This window comes from Stenella coeruleoalba, assembly GCF_951394435.1.
Source record: "Stenella coeruleoalba genome assembly, chromosome: 11".
Classification (NCBI taxonomy): domain Eukaryota; kingdom Metazoa; phylum Chordata; class Mammalia; order Artiodactyla; family Delphinidae; genus Stenella; species Stenella coeruleoalba.
In genome coordinates this window covers 40,447,125-40,474,557 of record NC_137157.1, presented here as the reverse complement: position 1 = coordinate 40,474,557, position 27,433 = coordinate 40,447,125, and the positions used below count along the sequence as shown (strand labels likewise).

The following is a 27,433-nucleotide window of genomic DNA, read 5'->3' as shown; positions in this document are numbered from 1 at the left end:
GGAAACTAAACATATAAATGACATTTAACAACATTTCTCATAGCCATTTTCTTTTATTATAACATCGCTGGGTAAAAAATGTAAGTAGTACCAACAAGCATGATTGAATTTATAGATGACTTTGGAGTTAGGTAGGGAGAGGATATTATTTTCTTAAGTTATGTTTGTTATGTTGTTACATTGTTGGAAAATTAATTATGACCAAACAAAAATTGGTGAATAAATAAAGTGTAATGAACTATCCTTTAATAGTCATACTGGAGATTTTGTATTCAAGTACTTATTCTGTTGCTGTTACTTACCTGCTATAGTAAGATGGGAAACAGAATTAACTACCTCAAATTGTTGGTGCTCATAGTGAATGACTGTAAAGGACTATTACAAAAGGTTGAATGCTTCTGATAAATAGATATGAAAGGAATGTAAGGTATATTTTGAGTATTTTTTTCTTTCCTCTACTAGGACCCTTTTAATTTCCCTTTCTAATTTATGGTGCATATTGAGAGAGAGTTGTTTTTCTCTAATACCCAATCTAGATAGCAGTTTTATTTTTTATTCTGTTTTATTCTGTATGGCCAAAAAAGCCATTTTACACTTAATTACAGACACAGTTCATGAATATTTTCTTGGTCTTCCAATGAACTAATCTGTTTATGTATAATAAAAATACATTTTGCAGTAAATTATATATATTTGGGCCAGAAATCTTACTTTCTATAAAATTCATATAATTGGTGTAAAATTAATAATATCAATAATAATTGTTGCAGCAAACATTCAAAAATACTCAGCTCAATTCTCTGTCTTAATATTAGGCCACAATAATTATTTGGCATCTTTTATTTTTAATCAACCTGAAAAAAATTTTTTTAAAGAACACACTGGGTAGACACAGTAGTATCTTCTGTTTGTTACACTTTTCTTTTTCTTTCCTTTATGTTATCTTATTTTCTAATAGCAAAGTGAAATGTGAAAGAAAGAATTTGAAGTGGATTCCAGAACCATAGGTTTTTTGGGTATTCAGACGTTGACAAGTAGAACGAGAAGGTCCACTTGGTCATGTAACATTCAGCGTCTTCAACTCTATCATTCTTTCAGTAAAACTTATTTTGAAACGAATCAAGAAGTTATTTTTTTCTCAAAGCAAATGTGTATACCTTGGCTGCAATCATTTTGAAGTAAAGAACCTCTCATTGGATATTATTACTTTAATTTTGCACAAAATTACATTTAAAAGGGAACGTAAACAGTTGTCCATTTTATAAAGACAGATTCTGGAATATATTTTTTCTTTTTATTTTCTTTAACAGACATTTTGACCTTCCTATGAAGCTCAGCTAAAGAGGACATTGGCAAAACTTTGTATGTCCTCCTGCATAGCTTTTGATGAGAATTTAATAAGACAGAAAACAGTACCTTGCCAAGTATTAACTTTAAATCTCTTATTTACTTTAGAATTTCAAGATTTATGGAATACCACAAAACCCAGGGAGATGACTCACAAAGAACTGGAACTTTCTAGTTTCCTACATTCTTTTAAAAAGTCTTAGCTATTTAACTTTGCTACATAATGCCATAACTAATACTGAAATCAACCCATGAATTAACATAAATTAGTCTTTTTTTTTTTTTTTTTTTGCTTCTCACCCTAAATGGTTAATCACTGGCTATCATGTTGCAAGGAACTGTTCAAAAGCAGTGGCATCACTCTTTTAAATTACAAAGGCAATACCTATATTTAAGCAGAGAATTAGCAACTGTAGAAGTACAAATACAGTTTTTAAAATAAAGAATTTCTATGATTTAGGATGAAAATATGCTTCATTTCTTTCATGTATATCAACCCTTATCTTTTGGCATACTTACCAAATATTACTGTTCGAATCTCAGTTACCCACATCCTAGTATTCTAACTCACAGAAACAGGAGTCTCCTCCTATTTGGATACTTTAGTTGAGACTTGTTTGTGAAGCACAAAATCAGTCTGGTTTTATGTTAAGTAGGTGGGTTGCTAATCTGTAAGAATGCCATTCTTGGTCAGGCCTTTATGAATTGTTTGTAAGTACTAAATCGGACAATGCAATCTTTATATTCATTCTGCAGTTAGCCAAAATAATTCTAGTTAAACTCTGGTTAAAGATCTCTAGTATGAAATGAATGTAAAATATTCATTCTTTCTTTATCTTTCTCTCTGGCTTCATTCTAGCTCATTTATTTATTTAAAAATAACCTTCTAAGTTACTTTTTCACTGCTTTTCATGTTGCAGATTGAAAATGTTGATGTCTGCCTTAATTTTCTAGCAGCCAGAGGAGTAAATGTTCAAGGTCTATCTGCTGAAGGTAAGAAAAAGCACAGTTGTCACAAATGGATCCATGTTTGTAAAAGACTTTTTATAATGCTAGAAATGTAAAGTGGGAGTACATAGCCCCTAATACAAGAAAGGAAATCAGTAAAGTTTCCAAAATAATAGAAACATAAATTCAATGGTTATTAATGTACGCCTTATGTAGGTATGTTCCAGATTTTGCCAAAATTGTTCTTTACATTACCGAGTATATGGGAGGGGGACATACTAACAAAATATCTTTATGTTATTACCAGTTGGTAGTGTTTGTAGAGTCTTAAGTAGATGGATGGATAGATAGATAATGCTGGATAATAAATACAGTAGATGGACATAAATACAGTTAAAATAGTGTAATTAATGCTCAAATATTTTATCAATAACAATTCTATAATTTGATCAAGTTGGTAGTCCAAGTCTAAATATTTGTTAATTTTAAATAAGTCATCAGGAGTTCTTACTTAATTAGCACTAACAGTATTAATAACTGGTCTTTGTAAAGTCCTTAAAATTATTAAATGTTTAAAAGATCATCACTGACATTGAAATATAGAAAAGTGGAAAAAGAAAACTAAATCTGTTATTTTTTTTTCTGCATTTCTTTTTCTTCCACATATATTTTTAGGAAGCCTTTGCAAAATTTTCAATTTAGTACTATTAACAAAAAACAATTGCTAAAGTTATGAAATACCAAGTCCTTTGAGATCTGTATCAGCAACAACCATTTTTAATTAGAATTTTATGATTAAACACTTTTGACAATTTATGTTGCTTCTTGTTTCTGCTACAGTCAGTTTACTCTGAAAAGCCTTTTTCCCCCACAGATAGTAGAAATATTAGACAATTCTAAGCTGTTCAAAGTTTGCTGCCATTGGAAAAAGAGGAATTGTGTGACTTCTGAAATATTATGGACATGTACTAGAATTATTTACGTTTGTCAATTTTTCTTCACTATTTAAATTTTAAATTTCTTTAATCCTTTATCTGTATATGTCATCATGATGTTTAATCTTAAATTACATATTTAATGGCAAAAAACTTATGTTCAAATCTAACTCATGGTTCTGTTAACTTAGAATAAAATTTGATAAAATCCTCCAGGATAATACTTTACTTTCTAAGTGGTTAAAGTTGGTGAGAAATGTTACCATTTATTCGTTTTATGTCTCTTCCGTATAACATGACATCTTTTTGTTTGGCTTTGTTTTGTTTTTTCATATTCTTTTTTTTTTAAAACATCTTTGTTGGAGTATAACTGCTTTACAGTGTTGTGTTACTTTCTACTGTATAACAAAGTGAATCAGCTATACGTATACATATATCCCCATATCCCCTCCCTTTTGCCTCTCCCTCCCACCCTCTCTATCCCACCCCTCTATGTAGTCACAAAACACCAAGCTGATCTCCCTGTGCTATGCAGCTGCTTCCCACTAGCTATTTTACATTTAGTAGTGTATATATGTCAATTCCACTCTCTCACTTCATCCCAGCTTACCCTTCTCTCCCAAACCCGTGTCCTCAAGTCCATTCTCTACGTCTGCGTCTTTATTCCTGTCCTGCCCCTGAGTTCCTCAGAACCTTTTTTTTTTTTTTTTAGATTACATATATATGTGTTAGCACACGGTATTTGTTTTTCTCTTTCTGACTTACTTCACTCTGTATGACAGACTCTATCTAGGTCCATCCTTTTCACTACAAATACATCAATTTCATTTCTTTTTATGGCTGAGTAATATTCCATTGTATACATGTGCCACATCTTCTTTATCCATTCATCTGTCGATGGACACTTAGGCTGTTCCATGTCCTGGCTGTTGTAAATAGGGCTTCAATGAACATTGTGGTACATGACTCTTTTTGAATTATGGTTTTCTCAGGGTATATGCCCAGTAGTAGGATTGCTGGTTCATATGGTAGTTCTGTTTTTAGTTTTTTAAGGAACCTCCATACTGTTCTCCCTAGTGGCTGTATCAATTTACATTCCCACCAACAGTGCGAGAGGGTTCCTTTTCTCCACACCATCTCCAGCATTTATTGTTTGTAGATTTTTTGATGATGGCCGTTCTGACTGGCGTGAGGTGATACCTCATTGTAGTTTTGATTTGCATTTCTCTAATAATTAGTGATGTTGAGCATCCTTTCATGTGTTTGCTGGCAATCTGTATGTCTTCTTTGGAGAAATGTCTATTTAGATCTTCTGCCCATTTTGGGATTGGGTTGTTTGTTTTTTTGATATTGAGCTGCATGAGCTACTTGTATATTTTGGAGGTTAATCCTTTGTCCGTTGATTCATTTGCAAATATTTTCTCCCATTCTGAGGGTTGTTTTTTCGTCTTGTTTATGGTTTCCTTGGCTGTGCAAAAGCTTTTAAGTTTCATTAGGTCCCACTTGTTTATTTTTATTTCCATTTATCTAGGAGGTGGGTCCAAAAGGATCTTGCTGTGATTTATGTCATAGAGTGTTCTGCCTGTGTTTTCCTCTAAGAGTTTTATAGTGTCCAGTCTTATATTTAGGTCTTTAATCCATTTTGAGTTTATTTTTGTGTATGGTGTTAGGGAGTGTAACATGATATCTTTTATTAACATAAACCTCTTGCTTTTTATTTATCTCCTAAAAATATATGAATGCCCAAAATGATTTTCTAAATTGATTAAACATGCATAGTAATAAAATAAGAAGTTAAAAAAACCTCTTTCAATAAGATCATTCAGGTTTACAGGAGAAAATTAATACTTTCTCACTGTAGCTTTATATTGAACAAGCCAACACTTATATGTTATGACCCCTGTGAGGAAGATTGGGGGCTTATAACAATTCAGCCTCATTTTATATGAATAATTCCACGGCATAGTGTGTGTGGCATTATAAACCATCAGAGAGCAAGAAATCTAAGTAGTTTATTAATGTTTCTAAATTCCAAAAAGGAGCCATAAAACCTTGACCTCAAAGGAGGATATATTTTATTGCCAATAGCAAGTTTCAGTTAAATTATGATTATAGGTTGTGTAGCATTATATCAAGCTTTACTTGCATCTCGTTTTCTAATTTTAAAATTATAACTGCAGGAGGAAAATGTAGGCTCATGTTGTAGCCTACTTTGTGCATTGAATTTTTTATTCAATATTAGAAAAACTTACACAGGAGCCCCATGTGTTAGAACTAGGAATTCCACTTACATTTATTCAATTATGTTATCTAAAGTCACGAGTAAGGTGATCTTTAATATTTATTAATATGTAACATAAATTAAAAATAAAAGAATTGGAGCATTAAAAATGGATACCTATGATGTAGTCTGCTTTTTGGAGGACATATACATATATTTTTGAAAATAACTTGGTTGGTGGGTGATTTAGAATTGTGCTAACAGTTATAAATCTAGTTGCTATTATGAGGTGCACCCGTAGCATCAGTATTTATAATGTAGGACAACCAGCATTTAAGTGGCTTTCTTTCTCTAGCTCATAGCCACCACCGTGTTGGTAACAGCTGTGTGTGTCTGTGAGGGAAGCAGAGTGCTAAACCAAATGATTAGCACAAGACTGACAGCCCATCCATTTCCATGAAGAAACTAACTCTAGAAAAACTGTCATTCAGGGTCAACAAAGAACATCACTTGAGTAAGCTTTGTTCTCTCTACGCTTCATCCCTTCCCTCTCTCCCTGAAATTTCCAGGCTATTTGGAAATGCTAGCGTGTTTCAGAAAATCAGATTTGCTTAACTCTGTGACTGAGAAAATCAAGTTGTATTTCTGTCTCCGTAGATTTAGCCTAAGAGAATTGCTTCTAGAATTTCATTTGTAAAAAATAATCATTTTCTATGATACTGTTTTTATATTTTCCGCTTGATACAGAAATAAGAAATGGAAACTTAAAAGCCATTCTAGGGCTGTTTTTCAGTTTGTCTCGCTACAAGCAGCAGCAGCATCATCAGCAGCAGTATTACCAGTCCTTGGTGGAGCTTCAGCAGCGGGTCACCCACGCCTCCCCTCAGGCAGAAGCCAGTCAGGCCAAAACCCAGCAAGATATGCAGTCCAGGTAAGGAAGGGAAGCGGGGAATGTGTTTAGAATGAATTTCTCTTGATACAGCTTGTTTTTAATAAGTTTTTGTCTGCGAGTTTGGAAAACATCTTTATATAGTTGTATCAAAGTGATGGGATTCTTTGATTAGCGTTATAGAATTTAAAACCACTTTTCTATTGGTTGGACGACCAACACTTATCACTTTTTAGGTGAAATATTTGTGTTCGTTTTCTGAAGGTGATTGTGGTTTGTATGAAAATGTGTGAAATGTCTTTCTTGTCAGTAGTATATCAGAGTTCCTTCCTTCTACACGTTACTGTTTAGAATGTGCTTTTTGAATCCTAGTCTCCAGTTGTGTAGTTTTCTTTGGTTGATGCTTTTGATCGATTAAATCGTTACGTCTGTCAAAAATTTCAGGTCTGTTAAACACAGGAGTTTGAGTGTTTGGGAACATACCATTTTGATGTGAGATTATCTGTGCATGCACGTGCGTGTATACGTGTGTGTGAGTTTCTATACACACATTGTTTGTCTGACTTGAGTCTGTGGGTGCATGTAGACACAGCGGGTGTGGGGTGCTGGCAAACCACTGCAGCTTCCTTCACTCTTTCGTTCCTGCTTTTTTTCCAGTTTGGAACTATATCAGTCATGATTCAGCTAGAGAAGCAGAATCAGTAAGAAACAGTGCAAACAGATTTATTTTAAAGAATTGATTCACATGATAATGGGGTCTGGCTAGGCAAGTCTGAAATCCTGAGGGCAGCCCAGCAGGAAGACAGGCTGACACTCTTAGCAAGAGCTGAAACCGCTATAAACTGGTGGAATTTCGTCTCTCAAGGAGGCCACACTCCCACTTTTAAGACCTTTCAAGGAGTGAGTCAGGCCTACTATCCTAGTGATAATCTAGGATTATCTCCCTTACTTGAAGTCAACTGCTATGGACTTTAACCACATCCACAAAATGCTTTCACAGCGACACCCAGATTGGTGTTGAGTGGAACTAAATAAACCTAGCTAAGTTGGCACATCAAAAAATGATCACAGAACGTAATTAAGTTAACAGGTTTCATGCAAATTACTCATATGTTTCTGATCAATTTTCGGGTTATCAGATCATTAGCTCTATGGCATACATAGCTATGATCATTTTTCTTAAGGAGGGAGAATGTCCAATATGAAAATACTCTTTTATCGTCTACTAAAATATACACACTGTATCACACATATGTAAATATTTAACTTTTTCCATCTTAGAAGCCAAGCCTAAAACCTAATAATACAGTTTGCCTTGAGTTTGTTTTTGGCAATTAGTATTGACTCAGAAAGCTAACATAAAATTCCAAGATACATTCACAAACCACTTCCCACTTATTGTCAATATTCAGCAGCTCAGAAATCCCCTTCTCTTTCATCTGTCAACCATCCCTCACTTCACATTAAGCAATGTTTCTGTCTCTGTACAGCCATGTAAACTCATTTCCTTTGGCAAATTTTACTCATTAGTGAATTATTAATAAAGAAAAATCACAGTTTCACCAAAAAATATGGAGTGTACTACAAAGGCCATGGAATGATAAGGGATATTTGTTTTTACTAAGTAATGCAGATGTGCTTCTGTTCTTTAAGCTTGTCTTGGTATTTTGTGATGTCATGTGAAATTGTGCAGGAATCAAAGTGAAAAAAACATTCTCTACAGTATAAGTTCTTTAGATTTCCTTAAGAATAGGGAAGGAGAAAAAATAAAATATATTTTTTATTATTAATCTTTTTGGGGAAGTGGTGGTTGGTAGAAAGAGATCTAGATTTTGAGAACTGCCAGAAATAATATTTCCTAGAGTTTGGTTTAAGTCATTTGAATGGACAAGAAACAAGAATGGTAGCTGGAAAAATATAGGAAGTAAAGTGGTATTGTGCAAAGGATGTTGACTCTGGAAGTGAGATGAGATATCGTTTGTCATTGCTTTCCCTCACTCTATTTCTGTATCTGCCATGTGGAGTTTCTTGCCCCACATTTCTCAGTGGTTATGACCCGTTGGGGGAAATTTTTTTCTCTTCTTGCTGGATATGCATGGATATTATGAAACTGTATTATATTTTAAAATATAGACCTATGTATAATAGGCATGGTCATTTTATACCATCTTGGGGAGAGCTATCTTATTTTTTTTAGCTTACGAAAAGCATTCTTTTCACCAGTGTCCTTTAATTCTGAGATAGACTCTTAAATAATTTTTTCTTTTGATAAATTGGATTTGATTACTTTTGGGATTGTTAATTTAATAAATGCAGAGTAGTTACTGTACTAAAGGTAGTGTAGTACTTAGTTAGCACCATGATAAAGAGGAGCTCCAAGTCTTCATTTTAACAGAATTTATTCTATGTTTTGGAGAATGTTATATTTCAGACATTAATACTTATTTCCATTTGTATAGATTTGACATAGTAAAATAGTGTATGAATTATAATCTATGTGAACTTAAATATAACAATGTACCTAAGCATTTTTCAAAGCCTGTATTGATAGTGTACATAGGAAAGGAATAAGTGTCTATACAATAGAACCAAGATAATTAACATGGAAAAGAATCTCAGTGACACATTATCTTCATTTACATGAGATGAGAGTCATAAATCATGATTTATGAAGCCTTTCTGTGATTCCAAAGCTCTTCCCAAGTGGATAGCTTGAATGACTGGTGGCTATATTATTCTGGATATTTAGCCAGAAAAATGTTCTTGTATTTTTCTCTGTAGACCTAAAATAATTTTAGTGCACATTGTTTCATGAGAGTATTTTTGTTTTGTTCTCTTTGTTTATTTAAAGTAAATTGACATAACTCCACAATAATTTCCACAATATTTATTTTATACATTAAGAATTGCTAATTTGTTTTACTCTTTTGAGAATAATCCCAAATGTTTTCAGTCAATTTGAACATCTTTCATTTAAACAGACATTTTGATCTAAAGGTTAACAAGTAAAATATACAAGAGAGAAAATAAAATGTGGACCAAGAGACATAGAATGTGGATAACAAACTCTCCTCTTCTGGCTTCTCAGCTTCCTCTCCACTCTTGAGTGTGTGTGGGGGGGTTTGTGCACATGTGAGCGAGCATGCGTGCCTGTGTGTGTCCTGTTCAAGGACTGAATATCTCCTTGTTAAGAGCTTACCTCTAGGGCTTCCCTGGTGGCGCAGTGGTTGTGAGCCCGCCTGCCGATGCAGGGCACACGGGTTCGTGCCCTGGTCCGGGAGGATCCCACATGCCGCGGAGCGGCTGGGTCCGTGAGCCATGGCCGCTGGGCCTGCGCGTCCGGAGCCTGTGCTCCACAACGGGAGAGGCCACAACAGTGAGAGGCCCATGTACTGCAAAAAAAAAAAAAAAAAAAAAAAAAAAAGAGCTCACCTCTAGAATCAGACTGCCTGCATTTTGGATCCCAGTTCCACCACTTCCTAATTGTGTGACCTTGGGCAACTTACCTAACCTCTCTATGCTTCAGGTTCTCATCTGCTAAAAGGGTATAAAAAATGGCATCGATTTCATGAAATCGTTCTGGGAGTTCAGTGGGTCAGTATCTACAAAACTCTTTGAACATACCTGTCAGATGTCACTCTTTTGCTCAGAGCCCTGCCATGGTGTCAAATAGACTAGGCTTGCTCCCCGCTTAGGAAATATGCTGTAGCTGATTCCTTTGCCTGGAATGCTCTTCCTCTGATAGCCACTTGGCCGAATCTCTCACCTCCTGCAAGTCAACTGCTCCAGTGTTGGCTTCTCACTGATGCTGACCTTAACTTCTCTTTTAACACTGCAGTGTGCCCATCTGCACTCCACATCATGGTTGCTGTAGTTTTCCTTCTTTTCTGTAGCTCTAACCCCTCTCTAACCTACAACTTATTTATTATATTCATTGTTTATTATTGCCACTTCCTCCCCTCTGGAATGTAAGCACTGTGAGGACAGCAGTATTTTTACATTTTAACCACTTCTGTATTTCAAGGGATTAGCCCAGAACCTTACACACAGTACGTCCTTAGTAATGATTTCTGAAATGAGTTAAGTAAGAATGAATGAACCTTTATTATAGCTGCTTCTAATTTTAGGTAGGAAAACTTTCTAACATTCACAATTGCAATGGTACGTCATTTAAAATGAGAATTGTGTGTATTACAAAACTGCTATAATAAAGATAAAATGTTCTTGATTCTTGGGTGGTCATGATATTGAACTACAGTTAGTTTCAGAATGATATGTAGTGGAACCATCAGACCTTATCCAAGTCTGAGGGAACTATTTGCTTCCATCCTTGTTGATGCCTGACTATATACCTCTTTGATCTTTTACCTATTTATTATAAATATTTTGTTCCCTTTGTTTTCTGGCTATCATTCATTAATTCACTGCTATCAGTGTTGCTGCCTCTGTGGAGTACCATTCCTTTACCAATATGTGGTTTCTGTTTTGCGGGATAAGAAAGCAGATTACCAAGATCATTAGCATTTTGGTACCACGAAAAGTAATAGGTAACATGAGTGAAGTGTTTGGGCTATGAAATATCATTGATAGCTTAAAGCCTTGCATGTTTATAACTCCTGTCTTCTCTGTCATGTTTGGTTTAGACAACGAAAGAAGATATCTGATCTAGGATTAAGAAATGATGCCTCTAATTTGCAGCTAGTGCAGAGTTTAAAATTTTTAATTAAAGGCTGGTTAAAAAAATGAATGCCACAACTAATCCGACACAAATGTATTATCTTTAAAATGTCCAAATTACTAATTTGTTTTGTTAATAAATAATATTAATACAGAAGTCCTTACCTCGTCAACATAAACTAATATTACAAAGGGAAAAATACTGTTGAAAGACCTATGTTCTGAATTAACCCTAAAATGACATATGGTTGGTGTAAGTTTAGTGATGACATGTGAGGGCAGTCTTGTTCCTTGATCACTGATCTGTTTATCATTTGACTTGAATTATCTACTTGTAGTATGTGTATTAAAATAAAGCTGCGACTCATTCTAAATTTCCTCAGTCCTGCAACAATCTCAAAAATTCGAACATATTTCATATAAAAATTAATTTTTCTCTATTTCAGTGATCTTTGGAAGGACTTAACATAGGTAAAGTTGAAACATTTTGCTATATTAAAGAATGTTAAGTATCCTGTTTGCATTTATTTAATATAAAATATAAAATCAATTTCTTTTATTTTTCTGGCACTTCATTTTATTTTGAAAAGAGTATATTAAAGGCCCTTTGTCTAACCAACTGGAAAGAGTATGAGAACTGTTTTAATATAAAGTACTAAAAATCTTATGTAAGAGTTGTGATCATAGTTATCTTCTATAGGCATTAACCAGGAGATGGGGAAAATAGTACTTCTTATTCAAAAAACAAGGTAGACATGAATCCTATAATTTTCAAACTCAGAAAATTTATTTCCATCAGTAAATGTGTCATAGACATTCAGGATATTTCTGCTAATCATATTTTTACATATGTGAGTTTTGGCAGAATTCTAGTTGACATGAAAAGTAACAGAAAGTTCAATTTCACCAAAACTGTACACAGTGCCTGGCACATGAGACCAGCCAGCACTGAGCAGAAATCATGTCATGAATGTCTAATTTTCCTGAGAATATCTAGTAAAACATTATAGTGAAGGAAAATTATAAAATGAAAATTCATTTTTCTTATGTACTGGTCTGGTTATACATGAGATGTTAGGGTAATAGTATACATAAAAAATGCTTTCTATTTGCTAAAAGTTTAAAAAAGGGAGGTGATTTTCCTTAGAATACAGGCCTTTTAGCTTAATTTTTGTCTACATCATTAAATGATTTCCCATCCCGTTATTAAATAGTTGGTGAATTGTACCAATCCCAAAACAGTGATTTTTGAATCACATGAACACGTATTTTTATATTATAGAGAATTAAAACATGTAACAAAGAAACACAATGCATGTGAAAGTGTAGGTAAGAAATTAGATAGGTGATAGAGTGTTAAAGGCAGTGATATTAAGTCTTTCTCAACTAAAATAAGAGCTATTTGGGGATTTGGGGAGATTATGGTCTCCACAGAAAATCATTTGCCCTTCTGCTTTACATTTGGTAGGAGAAAGTCAGGAATGTGTCCACTTGCTGTTTAGATAAATTTGCTCCTTCCTATAGGACTCACAAGTCAAACTGCAAAATCTCTGGGCACGTGCTATTTGAGTGACTTGTCTATTCCCTTTGCAGCCCCTTCTCGAGGCTCCCATGACCCCTGCCACACACATTGCTTTTGGAGCCTTCTTCCATGGAGGACATTTGCCTTCCTCTTTTCCAGGAAACATCATTTCCTTCTGGGAGATTCACTCTGAAACTGGGATGGTTTACAGCTTTTCAGCCTGGGGTTATAAATCTTGAGAAGTATATAAGGAAGTTTAATTTAAGATGACAGGAAGGCTCTGGTAATTTAAGCCCTCATGAACCTGGCTTCAATTAGTTGCTTAATTGAGCTCTGTGTTGTGGCCTATAGTGTGCTCTTCATAAAAGACAGTGAATCAATTAAACTTTAAAGAAAATGAAACAAACAAAAACGACATTTATGAATCTCCTTTTAAATAACAGAATTTTTTATTTCTAGAGAGAAATAAATTATTTTATTTATAAAATTTATATTTATAAAGAAATTATTCTTTAATTGACTGATCAAGGAAACCAAGAGAGGGTGTAATACTAAGAGTATGTACACACACACATACACACACTGCTTATGTTCTGTGCTTCTAGTCCATTATTTTCAAAGCTTGACAACCACTCATGGTTCTGTTGTTATGATGAAGCAGCATATGTATAGTTTTGGTTATTTTAGAGTCAGGCAAACATGGTTTTCAATTCTGCCAACCAATTCCCAGTGATGTGGCATGAGGCAAGTAATTTTAACCTGCTCAAATATGAGGTTTCTTACCTCATATTAGAATAGTGGTAACCTTCTCAAAAGGGTATCGAGAAGACCACCTGACATAATTTGTGTTTAAAGTTCCTCCTTAGCACAGCCCTTAGCATGTAACAAGCACTCAAACCAGCCACTTTCATCTTTCCTCCTCCCACTTCTAGTTCATATCACATATATAATGAAATATATTGACCCACATTAAAAACCTCAAGTCAACTTCATCACTGTTCCTTCCTCTCTCACTTTCTCTGATCAATTCTGTCCATTACACTTCTAACTTCTATTAAATACATAAATGTAATTCAAAGTAATAATATCCTTATGATTTAAAAATGACGGCCCAATGCTCAGACCTTCCCAAGCCTGGTCTAGCTACAGAGAGGTAACCCCATTAATTATTTTAGGTATTTCCTTTAGTAAGTATTCCCTTATAGCTAAATAAAATACTACTACCACTAATTTTTATTCATTAATTTGATCATTATCTTTTGATGTACACACTCTCCCATCTCTCCCATCCCCCATTAATATATTCAACAAATGTTTATTAAGCACTTAGTGTGTTCCAGGCACTCTTCTAAGCGTTGGAGATACAACAGAGGACAAAAGAAATCGAAGAATCCTTGCCCTTTTGAAGCTTACATTTAGTGATAGACAAACAATTAAAAATTTAAATATGTACTAGTAATTGGACAGCTGATGATAGAGAGGCATAAATCAGAAAAGGAGAAATAAGATGTGTAGGAGCCATATTTCTACACATTTCAACAGGCTTCTGGGAAGGTCCTCACTCAGATGATACTGAGCAAAAAGGGTCATAGAACCAGCAGTTCCATTCCTGGGTATCTATCCAAAAAAACCCCAAAACACTTATTCGAAAAGATACATGCACCCCAGTGTTCATGGCAGCATTGTTTATAATTGCCAAGATATGGAGGTAACCTAAGTGTCCATCAACAGATGAAAGGGTAAAGAAGATATTGTGTGTGTATATATGTGTATACACACACACACACACACACACACACACACACACACACACACACAGAGTGGAATATTACTCAGCCATAAAAAAGAATGAAATAATGCCATTTCCAACAACATGCATGGACTTGGAGGGTATTATGCTAAGTGAAGTAAGTAAGGCAGAGAAACACAAATACTGCATAATATCACTTACATGTGGAACCTAAAAAAACAAAACAAACTAGTGAATATAAAGAAAAAGAAACAGATCCACAAATGCAGAGAACAAACTAGTGGCTACCAGTGGGCAGAGTGAAGGAGGAAGGGGCAAGATAAGGGTAGAGGATTAAGAGGTACAAGCTACCATGTATAAAATAAATAAGCTACAAGGATATATTGTACAACACAGGGACTATAGCCAGTATTTTATAATAACTATAATTGGAATATAACCTTTAAAAATTATGAATCACTGTGTTGTACACTTGAAACTTATTGTGTATCAACTACACACTTCAATTTATTTATTTATTTATTTGTTTTAGAAAGTAATTCTAATTTATTGGTTATCTGTTTTAAATAAATATAGCAGTGTGTACATATCAATCCCAAACTCCCAATCAATCCTCCCCCTCCCACCCTTACCCCCTGGGGGAAGTTTGTTCTCCAAGTCTGTGAGTCTGTTTATATTTTGTTAAAAAGTTCATTTGTATCAATTTTTTTAGATTCTACATATAAGTGCTATCATATGACATTTGTCTTTCCCTGTGTGATTTACTTCACTTAGTATGATAATCTCCAGGTCCATCCGTGTTGCTGCACATGGCACTATTTTATTCTTTTTAATGGCTGAGCAATACACTTCGGTTTGAAAAAAAAGAATAGGCCATAGCTCCTTTAATGATGCTCTAGAGGGATGTCAGTCCAGGTATATTGAGAGACTCCTCTTTGCTGGCATTTTTTTTCTTTGATTATTCAGTTATTATAGTTAAAATCGCTTCTTGTTTGTTTGGATGGTTAATTGGTTTGTTTGTGTCTGGCCATGGAGTGGTCATCAATAGTAATTGACATGGATGTTCGATTAATCTCCCTCTTTTTATATCCCCTTCATCTTATCTGAAATTTCCTAGTCCAGCCTCCCTCGTTCTTACAGACTGAATCCTCCCTCCATGCGTATAGTAGGATGAGGCTTCTGTGTTCATTTTGATGGAGAACACATGGAGGCTATGTGTTCCACATCAAAAATACTTCATTTATTTTCAGTTCTCCAAAAGCTGCTGAAGTCTCTTGGTCATTGATGGCCCCTTTTATCTATCATGTTATCCTTTGATGTTTTGAACTTAAACCTTAATATTGTTTATCAACATGTTAATGGCATCACATTCATTGACAGAACCATTCTTCATTCTGATAACTTTTTTTTTCTTTAACTAAGTAAAAATCAATTAACTGAGATTGATTTCTCCAGGTAGAAAATGCAAACATCACAGTTATACTCCATCTTTCCAAGGGAATGGTGAGAATATAATATATATTATAAAGTATTAGACTCACTCCTAATTTAGAGAATTTGACTTGTGCTCTCTGACATAAATGTCTCGATAAAAACAATGGTAAGCCAATGTTTCATAATTTTCTCTTGTAATTACCAAATATATGATCCATGTATCATCACAGAGCCGTTACTCAGAATAGCTAATTTGTGATTTATTTCTTTAACATTTTACTCCAGGACATTTTGATATCCTGTTTATATATTGCATGAACATTGTCTCCCAAACACTAGACATTGTTTGATTCTATTTGATCTTTACTATTTCTGGGGCACTCTCTTCTCAAATGGAGCACTGATAATGTAGAGTTGATTATTATATCTGCAATTTTATACCATATGAAATTATTATGTATTAATCTGTTTTCCACTAAAATCTGTCTCAAAGGTTCAACTTATTGTCTTACAATGGAAAAATGCATCTGTCACAAAAACTATAATAATTGTGTCAGTATGACCATTGAATGTTTTCCTGTCACCAGGTCTACAGAGAAAGACAAATTGTAATCAGGGGATGACTGGGTGAGCATAGAATTGAATTTGGGGGACTTGCATGTTTCTGCAGCTGAGATAGTCTTGCCATTGGTTAAAAGTCCTTCTTCATTACAAAGCGCACTGTCAACATTTGCCTCTTCACACTCCCATTTCCTGTGCTTCTGCTGCTGACCACTCATAGCACCCACCCCTTTCTAATTGACTTCTCAGTCTCAAAAGATGTGTAAATAAAACCAGCTTTCTCTCCTCACAAGTGGGGGCAGACTCTAGACCAGATTCCACCATCAGAGATGTTTTGAGACCCCAGTTATCCCTAATGATATGAAACTGACTGTATTAGTGATTACATTTGCTTTGCAGTAAATTGAGAGGAGCCCAATTATAAGGACTCTCTAAAATAGACTTTCTTCTAGATCTTCAAACATTTATATAATTATTTTATAAGCATAATAATTAAGTTCATTTTCATGAACATGGGTACTAGGAAATAGTTTAACATAGTCTGTGCTTCCTACAATACTTTTATTTATTTATTTTATTTTGGCCACATTGGGTCTTCATTGCTGCTGCACACGGGCTTTCTCTAGTTGCGGCGAGTGGGAGCTACTCTTCGTTGTGGTGCGCGGGCTTCTCAATGCGGTGGCTTCTCTTGTTGCGGAGCACGGGCTCTAGGTGCCCAGGCTTCAGTAGTTGGGGCACACGGGCTCAGTGGTTGTGGCTCGCGGGCTCTAGAGCGCAGGCTCAGTAGTTGTGGTGCACGCGGTTGTGGTGCATGCCGTTGCTCACGGCATGTGGGATCTTCCCGGACCGGGGCTTGAACCCGTGTCCCCTTACTTTTTAAATCTTCAGAAGTATTAAATAATCCATATTTTTTCACTCATCAGGGTAGTCTTTGCCAAAGTTTGTTTACATTTTTAGCTTAAAAAATAGTAATAACCTATATGGGAAAATAATCTGAGAGAGAATGGATATATGTATGTATATCTAAATCACTTTGCTGTACACCTGAAACTAACACAACATTGAAGTCAATTATATCCCAATATAAAATAAAAGTTAAATTAAAAAAATAGTTTTGTCTAGCGGTATTCAGGGTCCAGTTTTTTTAAGGTGGTTGCATTAAATTGGGCTTTTAGAATGGAGCACTGAATGCATTGAGATATAATTTTACTCCACACTGAAAGCTGTAAATGGAAAAGATCCATGCAGCAGCATAGTGTTTTGAGCTACATGTAAGTAAAAGCAGTGTGAAAATCTGATTTATAGTAACAGTGTGAGAGAAATGTGAGCCTGGTTTCCTGAGTTCTTTATCTTGAAGTTCTCCATTCCTAAAAGAACATGAGACTTTGATGCAGTAATATCCTAGCCAGGCATCTCCCTCTTTAGTTACTGTTTTGAGATCCCTCAAAAGCAGACCATGCAGGTGGCCTTATTAACTGTCAGTTGAAATTTAAGATAAGACAGAGGTTATAATAGATTTACATGCCATCTTTCACTAATGGGATAAGTTATCACAGTAACCTGTCTCACATGTAATCAGGATGATATTTCAGCCACCCAGCTGCTAAAAAGAAACACATGTGGATGAAGGCTAAGCTTCTGACTCATTTATGGATTAGGCAATAACTGTTTTTAGTGATGTCTCTGCAAAATTTATGTATAGGGACAACATTTTTATCACATACTCTGATGTGAGTATAGTTGTTACAAAATGTCTTAAATATTTTTGAAGGAGCGTATATGGTTTTAAGGTACAAAAGATAGTTTGCAGAAGTGGCTGAACACTTTCCTCTTTTTTAGAGCTATTAGCTTGTCAGTTATCATTTTATAACATTGCACAAGGACCCTACAGAAGGGAAACTGCATATACTGAAGGAAGAATTTGGTTTAAAGAATTCTTTAAATATTAGTTCTGAAGATACGGTTTCATTTTTAGCAATCATAGGATATATAAGGAAATGTATTTCAATCTATCTCAGCCTTAAAAATTTTAGTGAATGTGTTCTACTATCTTCAATGTTTGTTATTTTATATAAAATCCTTAGTTTAAGACTTTCTTCCAATGTGCTTAATTATAATACACCTTGGGTAATTTATCCCTAATTTTCTCTCAAGCCATTTTTAGTAAATTTGAAAGGAAATAATTCCTGTCTTCTTCACATGATACCATCTTACAAAAGAAAAGTAAAATTGGGAGGTTAAAAAACTTCCACCAAAATTTATGCCCAAGAAATTTCTTACCTCATATTGTGTAATTTGCTTCTTTGTATTCCTCCTTGGTTCCTTGGGAATAGTGTTGTTAGTAGAACAAATGTGATTTTATGGTTAAGCATTTTTTCTCTTTCTTTGGGAATCAAGAGTACTAAAGGTGTGACTGTAGAGGGATTCTGTATAGGGATTTCCACTCCTGTTTGTGTGACTCCAAGGCTGAAGTGAAGTAGACTGAAGGGAGGAAAGATGGTTGATTCTAAAACAATTTTCTGTAAAATCTCTTAATATAGATGAGGAGTTATAAAAACCTACATAATATGAAAGATTGCTCTGATAAACATAGTGTATTATCATATTTATATGAAATACATCCATTTTAAAAATTACTGTTTTGTGCTTATTTTTATGTTTTGATGAACCAGTCACTGTGCGTAGTCCATGAATACCACATGGCTTAATGAAAAACAACATTGTTCTAGTGATCTTTCACATATTACCTTAGAGCACAGGGTTCTTTCTTACTGGTGGTTTGAAAGTTCAAATGTGACCTTTCAACAAATAAAGATTCAGCCCCCACTGTGTGCCAGGAATTATGCTAGATGTGCAGCTGAGATCAGGTGATGCTTTAACCTTTTATTTCACCCATCATCTAATAGAGGACCTAGATGTTTAAACAGGTGGTTCAGTGAGGTGTGCTAACTACTCCAACAGAGTACAAAAGCCCATACAAAGGCACTGATGAGGAAAATGCCATTTCACTTTCAGGAAGCTGCCACTTTTGGGCTGAGCAGAAAGTGAAAGTGGAAATGCGTTCTGGGTATCTCTTGCTGTTTAAAATATATTGGCACAAAACAATAACGATTTTATCATCCTCATGGATTTTGTGAGCTTAGGAGTCAGACAGGGCACATCAGGAATGGCTCGTCTCTACTCCACTATTTCTGGAACCTTCACAGGGAAGGGTGGAATGGCTGGAGTGTCACAGGCTGCCCCGAGGCAAAACACCTGTGGTTGGAGAATCCACTTTTGAGGTGACTTCTTCACTCACATGTCTGGAACAGTGACTACCTATGGCCTCACCAGCATGGCTGTCTCAGGGACATTGTACTGTGACCCAACTGTATTGTGACCCAACAGATGAAGGACTGACAATTCCACCCAGCTTCAAAGGGAGGGTGGGTAGGATAGAGATCTCACCTTTTAATGGCAGGAGCATCTAATAACTGATTGTAGCTCTGGGTTTAAATTGCCACAGGGCATGATGAGAGGGAGGCTATAGGCAGAGGCCAATTCATGGGGGCTCTGGATGCTCCTTCTAGGAGCTGGGAGTTCTTTCTTGCAGGTAAAGGAAGTTGCTTCAGGAATTTTCTTAGCAGAAGGAAAATGAGGCTGCTTATAACTTAGGAACATGACCTTGGTGACAGGGTGGAGAAAAATGTGCTTTGGGGAGAAATGTGAGCGGGTCCAGGTTTGTCATACATTATAGCTATAGAGACAAGAGTTTGAACAATTTAATGTTAATAGGCATGAGGGTGGGACTGAGGAAGATGGATTTGGGGACTGTTTGGAGGTAAGGGCCAAAGAAATCATCACATTTCTAGTTTTGTTGACTCACTGGTGGTGATGTATTTCAACAAGGGAAAAAATAGTAATGCTGTGGTGGAAACAGATGAGAAGGAGATGAAGAGAGGAAGTTCAGCTTTGGCCTTCATGGATTTGACATTTCAGTGGGACTTCTAGATGGTGATATCTAATATGAGGCTCTGGAGCCCAGAAGAGTGGTCAGGGCCAGATATATGGACCTGGGAACATTGGCTTAGCAATGTTTTGTTGATTGAAACTATAGAAATGGAAGAGATTACTCAGGAAGAGAGTATAAAGCTAGGGAAGAAAAGGAGGGCTCAGAACAAAACTCTGGAGACTACAAACATGTATGGGTCAAGTGAGCAAACAAGAGAATTCCTTTTGTTGTTTTGCAATATATTCAGAATTATGGAGGCCTGTTTGCTACCTTCTTAAAGGCAAATTATTTTTGTTGTTGTTATCGAGGACTGCCTCAATTTCGGACACATTTTACCCCTGTCTTTCAAATTAGTTATGACATTTAGAGTGCAAATCTAACACAAAACTGTGGTTGAAATATTAAAGCAAATATACTATAGCATTAAGCATATCAAAACTATATTTTCATCTAATGACTGTATCACAAAACAGAACATTTATGAAATTCTGTATTTGAGATACTTTGGGGATTATGTACAGTTTTGAGAATTGCAGGTTCTGGAAGGCTCATCCTGTGCGTGCTGTTTTGGGAATGGTGGTTCTTGGATGTCCTATTGGGGCAATTTTCTGATGATTCTTTATAAGATTAGGACCTATAGGGCTTGATATTGTTGAGTTTAGAAAACAAGAAGAGTGAGTAGTATCCAGAGAGGTTTGAGGGAGAATAAGACAATTGTATTTGCTTGCACGAAATCGGGTCTCAAAGTAATTATAAACCAGGAGATTGAGAGCCAGAGTTAAAAGCTCAGGCACTGTCCTGAGATGTCCGTGCTTGTGGGTCTTAGAGTAAGAATGTAGTAGCATCAGAAGTGATAGGTGAGGGCTTCCCTGGTGGCACAGTGGTTGAGAGTCCGTCTGCCGATGCAGGGGACACGGGTTCGTGTCCCGGTCCGGGAAGATCCCACATGCTGCGGAGTGGCTGGGCCCGTGAGCCATGGCCGCTGAGCCTGCGCGTCCGGAGCCTGTGCTCCGCAACGGGAGAGGCCACAACAGTGAGAGGCCCGCGTACCACAATCAATCAATCAATCAATCAATAAAAAATAAATGTATGTATGTAAGTAAGTAAGTAAGTGATAGGTGGGGCCAAAGAATGTGGTGTGGTGTTGAGTAGACAACCAAGCACAGGAGGGCAGGGTAGTTGTAGGAACATAGGAAGTTATGTTTTAATGAATTCACCAGACTATTTATAGAGCCTCACATGGGGGCTTAGTAAACCCAGGGACTCCCAAACGTACATCTGAATCCCACTGAATTTTCTTTTTAACTGTTCCAGCACTTATTTCTACCAGACACCCTTCTAAGTGATCTACAGTTTAATCCTTATAAGAACCTTGAGATAGATAATATTGTCATCCTTATTTAACCCCTGAGGACACAGGCACAGAGAACAGCTGAGCTGGGATTCAGGTAGAGTATTCAGGCTTTAGAGTCTGTGCTACTAACCAATATATTAGATCTTTACTACTGGCATTTCAATTTAATAATTCACAGAAGGTAGATATTTGAATGTACCACTTTTTGCACACTTGCCTGATATTGTTTCGTTTCTTCTTCCAAGGTTGAAGTCAGTTCAGTTTCCATTAAATATCAAATTGTATTTTTTAGGAAGGGTTTTGAGTTGGAATACATGGTCTGAAGGGTTATACTTCTCAGAGTGAAACAGTCATCCCTGCATTCTTAAACCTAATTTTCCCAAATTAAATCGTTCTAGCACATTGCTGATACATGCCGGTGGTCAATAAAATCCTTTTTAATGATTTATTAATTGGTGGATAACGTCAATCAATATACGCTTATTAGAATAAGTAGAACACAAAACTAAATCAAATTTCTCAATATCTATGTCTGTCTGCCACTTTAAATACCTTAGGGGTGTGAAGTCAATTTCTTATTTATTAATTTATTCAATATCCAAAACTATTATGTGCTTTAAAAAAGAGCTATTATAATATGACCATAAAGTGATCTTTACTTTTTCTCTGCTGTGAAAATGGATTTATTCATCTGTGAATATCCATCTTCCTAGTATTTCCTGTTACTTTATTCACCCTTTGACTAATGGCATAACTTAAAAGTGGAGTCTTGATTTTTTTTTCTCATTTTACACTCTATCAGGGGTGTTAAATCTCTTTTTCCTGCCCTCTGTTCCCATGTAACTGTACTGCGCAACCCAAGCCAGAGGCCCCAGAGCCATCTTAGATTTTTCCCTTCAAGTCCTGCGTCCATGATTATAACTTCTCTCATTAATCATTTACTCTTATTTCCTGTGCCTCTGCCTCCATTCAGGCCCTCATCAAATCTTTCCTGAATTGTAGCAGTGATTTCCTATGTGGTCTCCTGGTTCCAGGCTTGCTAAATATCCCAACCTCTTTCGTCCCCCCAATTTCGTCTTTACATGTCAAAGAAAATGATCTCATTAATCTGGGAATTTATTATTTATTCTGCAATTTAAACCTTTTGGTATTCTCTGCTGGGGTCATGACAAAGGCTCAATTTCTTAGGAAGTTACTGTGGCTCTCCAACTTTTTACTTGGGCAATGAGTAGTTGTTAAAAGAATATTTTAACTATCATGGGAATTAAATAGCAATTAAGGCAATTCAAATATTAACTGTCTCAACTGAGATTTTTTTTTTTTGAAAGAACCTTGATAGTAGCCAATGGAGGTAAAGAATGATAGACGTGTGAGGCTCAGATATTATGTTTTGGTGACTTTTAATGACGCACATGTCTTTGTATCTGGGTCCAATTTGATTTTTGAAAATGAAAGCTAAGGAATAAGATTACATAATTTTTACTTCTGCATGGAAGTCCACTGGTAGAATAACTACAACAGAAATAGAACCTTCCACAAAAATCTTGCACTGAGCCACTCAAAATCTTCTTAACAATATCTGAGGAAAGCATAAGGAAGAGATCGAGTAAGTTTTACTCTCATTCTAAGTGTTCTGATTAGTAAGGGTTGCTGGAGTCCTAGCCAGGGATTTTGAGGCTACCACAGGACTCAGCAGAAAAAAGTTCTGTGATTGATTAATTAGTCATGTGTGCAATGAACATGGGAGTGGCAAGTTATAAATAGTATGCCATAATTTTCTAGCTCTTACTAAAATGTGGCTTAAACATTTAAAAAATAGTGTTTACTTGGAAGATTTTTGAGAATTGCTTGGACACTAAAAGCATCAGACCATTTAAAATTTGTTTTACTGTTTATTTCCTATTTCTACATAAAGTCATCTGTTGAATGAAATTATTTAAAATTCCCTATCTAAATGCTGAAGAGTATCTATTGAAAGTAGATTTATTTGACACCGGAAGAGATGATACTCTGAAGGCAATATAAAGTTATTATCATGATGTCTTGGAGATACAAATCCAAAAGGCAATGAATTAATAGCAAAAGAAACATTAAAGTATCACAAGTTGTACTTTGCAAGAAAATGATATGGTATAGTAGAACATAGCACAGCTTATAGAATCCAACAGAAGAAAGTTTAAATTTCAGTACTATTATATATAAGATGTATAACTCGTACAAGTTACTTAATGTTTAAAGGCGGTTTCATATTTTTCAGTCAGAAATGGAGTATCGCCTTTGCAGGACTATTGTGAGGAATAAATGAGAAAATAAATGTAAACTGTCACTTAATAAGGACACAGTGAAGACAAGTGTCTTCCTTTAATATACTTCTGATAATTCCATTCTTAAAAAGATTTCCCTTGGTTAAAAGATGGTGGTATAACATATCATTTTTTGATAATACTACCCAGTTAATAGCAATCAATAGTTAATTACTGAACACATACCAACCCATGATAGGAACTGAGAATGAAGAAATGAACATACCGTAATTCCTGTCCTGGTGAACAATGCAATCTGTTCAGGAGATAAGCATTTACCCTGATAAATTTCCATGTTAACCTAATCCTTAGAGATGAATAAGGACCTGGGGACTAATGGAGGACAAAACTAACTCTACAAGACTTGAGAAATGCCTCAAGAAGGAGGTGACACTTGAGCAGGATCCTAAAGCAGAAGTAAGATTTCATGATGTGGGGAAGAGAAGCCATGGTGTTGCAGATGAAGGAAACCTCATGAGAAAAGCCATGGAGCCGGGGGAGAAGAGGCCTCAGGCCAGAAGCAGAGGTGTGATGACAGTGGAGAACATGGCATGCAGGATGTGCAGAGGAGATGAAGCTGTAAGAGAGTCTGAGGAGACACACGGAAACACTCAGTAAACCAGATCACAGAGCTTGGACTATATCCTACAGACAATGGGGAGTCAACAGCAATTTCAAAGAAAGAGATTGACATCTATTCTCTCTTGGGAAGTTAGTTGACTGTGAGAAGAATGATTGGATTTGGTTGGCAATAAAAACGGGATGATAACAAAGAGACTAGTGGAGGGGCATTATCAGAGTCCATGAGAGAACTGACACAGAGGTAGAAATGGAGTGGGTCATGTCAAAGAAGACAACTCTTCTTTGTTCAATGGAAAAATAAAAAGTTGGTGACACTAAATTTAAATAACAAAGTCAAAGAGAGAGAGGTGATTTGAAAGAATAATGAGTTAAGGTTTGAGCATTTGGGGGATATCTGGGAGAAATATAGCTGATAGATCCAGGTAGAATATGTAGGAGATAATGAGATACTTAGAAAAGAGGCTCTGAGTTTAGAATTGAGATTGGAGTATAAAATACAGATTTGATATAAAAAGAATGGAGGGATATACCAGCTGAGACCTAGGATTATGGTTTTGAAAATATTCGTGGGCATAGTACAAAATTTAGAAGGGGTGATGGTGAGTGGACCTGTGTCTTGGAAGGAGGAGGAGTAGCTCAAGAGACAGCTGTCGTGTTAAGAAAGCTAAGTGAGTTGAGGATTTCTAGAGGAAGGAGGGTGTCAGCGCTATCTAAAGCAGCAGCAGCAGAATAGAAAATGAGGCGTGGCTTGAGATGTTTAGATTATGCTCTTTGACTTTGGAAACAGGTGTTTTTCTTCCAAGCTTGGACATCTGTGGGTGTTCTGTAGAGCACAGCTTTTATTATGCGTAGGAATCCTGTTAAAATGCAGATTCTGATTCAGTAGATTTGGGATGAGACCTAATAATCAGTATTTCTAACAAGGCCCAGGTGATGCCATTTTGTTCGTCTGTGGACAACACCTTGAGTAGTGAGGCTCTGGTGGTCAATGACTGCAATTATGATCCTGATTGCAATTCAGGATCGGTTTACTTTGAGAAGTTTTCCTTCCTTATAATAAATGGATATTACAGTTCTACATGGGGGTTTGCACTGAAGCTGTATTGGATAGTTCTGGCAGTTTGGATCCTTCTGTGTATTGAACACCAGATGAGTTTCATCCTTTTTTTTAATTGACTGTCTCTAATCTCCTCCTCTTCCCTTCCATGTTAGGGGAAATAAAAAGCTTTCCCTTGATATTCTACTTTACAGGATAGATGAGAAGATACTTCCTTTAGTAGAACCCACAGTGTGTCTCAAAATATTTATTTTTTTATGCTTTTGTTTCTGATACTTTTTGCCACCCATTAGCTAGAAAGACTTTCATTTGACAACATTTCAGGAAAAGAATACATAATCTTCTAACCAGATGTCTGCAAATCCTTAGTTTAGTGGTGTTCTGACTCTATTTATCTGCCCCCACTTGCCTCAGAGCTGTGTCTACATGTCCCTTGTGTCTGTTTCACTAATAAACTGCTTTGGCTGTACCTACTCACTTGCTTTGTTACTAGCCCATTTGTAAACCTGAAATTAGGGACATGGTATCACAAGCACTGTGGGGAAAGAAATTCATTTCTGCTGCATAGAGAGCCAGGGCCAGATAAAAAAGGAAGGAAGAAAGAAAGAAAGAGAGAGAGAGAGAAAGAGAGAAAGAAAAAGGAAGGAAGGAAGGAAGGAAGAAAGAGAAAGAAAGAAAAAGAGAAATAAAGGGGCTAGAGGCATTGTGAGAAGTGTTGGGGCTTGAGTTAGATGGTAAACATGAAAATTGAAGGAGAACATAGATAAATTTGTAGAGGTCAAATCAGCGTGGCAGGGTATTGATTGCACATCTACAATAATTAAAAGGAAGGAAAAAGGGAAGAGTTGACAATTGAGGTTTCAAGCCCAAACACCTAAAGAAAATGGTGATCCTGTGTACAGAAATCATGAAATGAAAGGAAGGATCTGATTAGAACTTGGGGGATTAAAAAAAGGAAAATGGTGAGTTTGATGTGGTAACTGATTTTGAAGGTCATGGAAATGGATGTCTTTTATTCAGTTGATATTGATGACTGGGAGTATGATGCAGCTATTAACTCTAGTTTCTAGTAGGGTTCACCTGAAATCTTAGGTAAGAATCAAATGAAAGAATGCATACAAGTGTTTGAGGAAAGATGACATATGAAAAAGCATGCTTTTAAGAGATGGGTAAGGGGAGAGGGCCTGGTGAAAGAAAGAGAAAATGGACAAGAATGATGGTGGGCAGATCAAGTGAGTTTATTAGTAAGTCTGTGAAAGAGAGAAATTTAAAAAGGCAGAGAGAAAAATAGGGTCAAATACAAAAATATTAGAATATGGTGAGAGTTGAATCAAACTCTTCTTCAAATAACAGTTTCACATTTGTAAGGATAGTATAGGGCAGAAGCCCAGTTTCAAAGAATTAAAGTAGGATGGCTTGGTACAAAAATATAGGCAACTAGTAGAGTATTCTCATAATAATTAGAAAACACAAGTGGGCAATAAAATCAGACTGATTTTGACCAAGTCGATTAACCCCTAGATTTTGTTGTTGGTTTTCTACTTCTATACTAGAAATTATGATACATCTTTAAAATCATGGAAGAAAAAATCCATGAGGTGGCTTTAGTTCCCCGAGGGAAAGTACATTGTTTTATTGGCATCTCTCCTGCTAATATTTGTGTTCAATTTGGAGGGTACAGGATAGAAGACATCATGGTGAACCTGTAGGTAGTTCTCTTATTCTTGGGTTGACAAAGCAGACTGACATGTTCACAGAAGATTCTTTTTTTTCACTTTGGGTACTTTTAGTTTTAATTTTTGAATTAATATTTCATTGGAGTGCTTTGGTTTTTACTTTTAAATTGTCCTCTGATATTATTG

The 27,433-nt window shown here is 35.8% G+C and overlaps 1 protein-coding gene across 22 annotated transcripts in view; it reads left to right on the top strand.

The window, feature by feature from the left end:
• The window catches only part of NAV3 (neuron navigator 3), a 1,262,224-nt gene that overhangs the window by 1,033,066 nt on the left and 201,725 nt on the right, over positions 1 to 27,433 (top strand). For 20 of the 22 annotated variants that reach the window (XR_013830383.1, XM_079936021.1, XM_079936019.1 and 17 more), the window contains 2 exons: positions 2,268 to 2,340; positions 6,199 to 6,382. Coding sequence is in view for 21 of the 22 variants with exons in the window: in XM_079936021.1 (XP_079792147.1) it covers positions 2,268 to 2,340; positions 6,199 to 6,382 (257 nt within the window). In the remaining variant the exon portion in view is untranslated. Of the gene's footprint in view, positions 1 to 2,267; positions 2,341 to 4,910; positions 5,966 to 6,198; positions 6,383 to 27,433 lie in introns of those variants that run through there. The other 2 variants (XM_079936009.1, XM_079936015.1) reach the window with 2 other exon arrangements.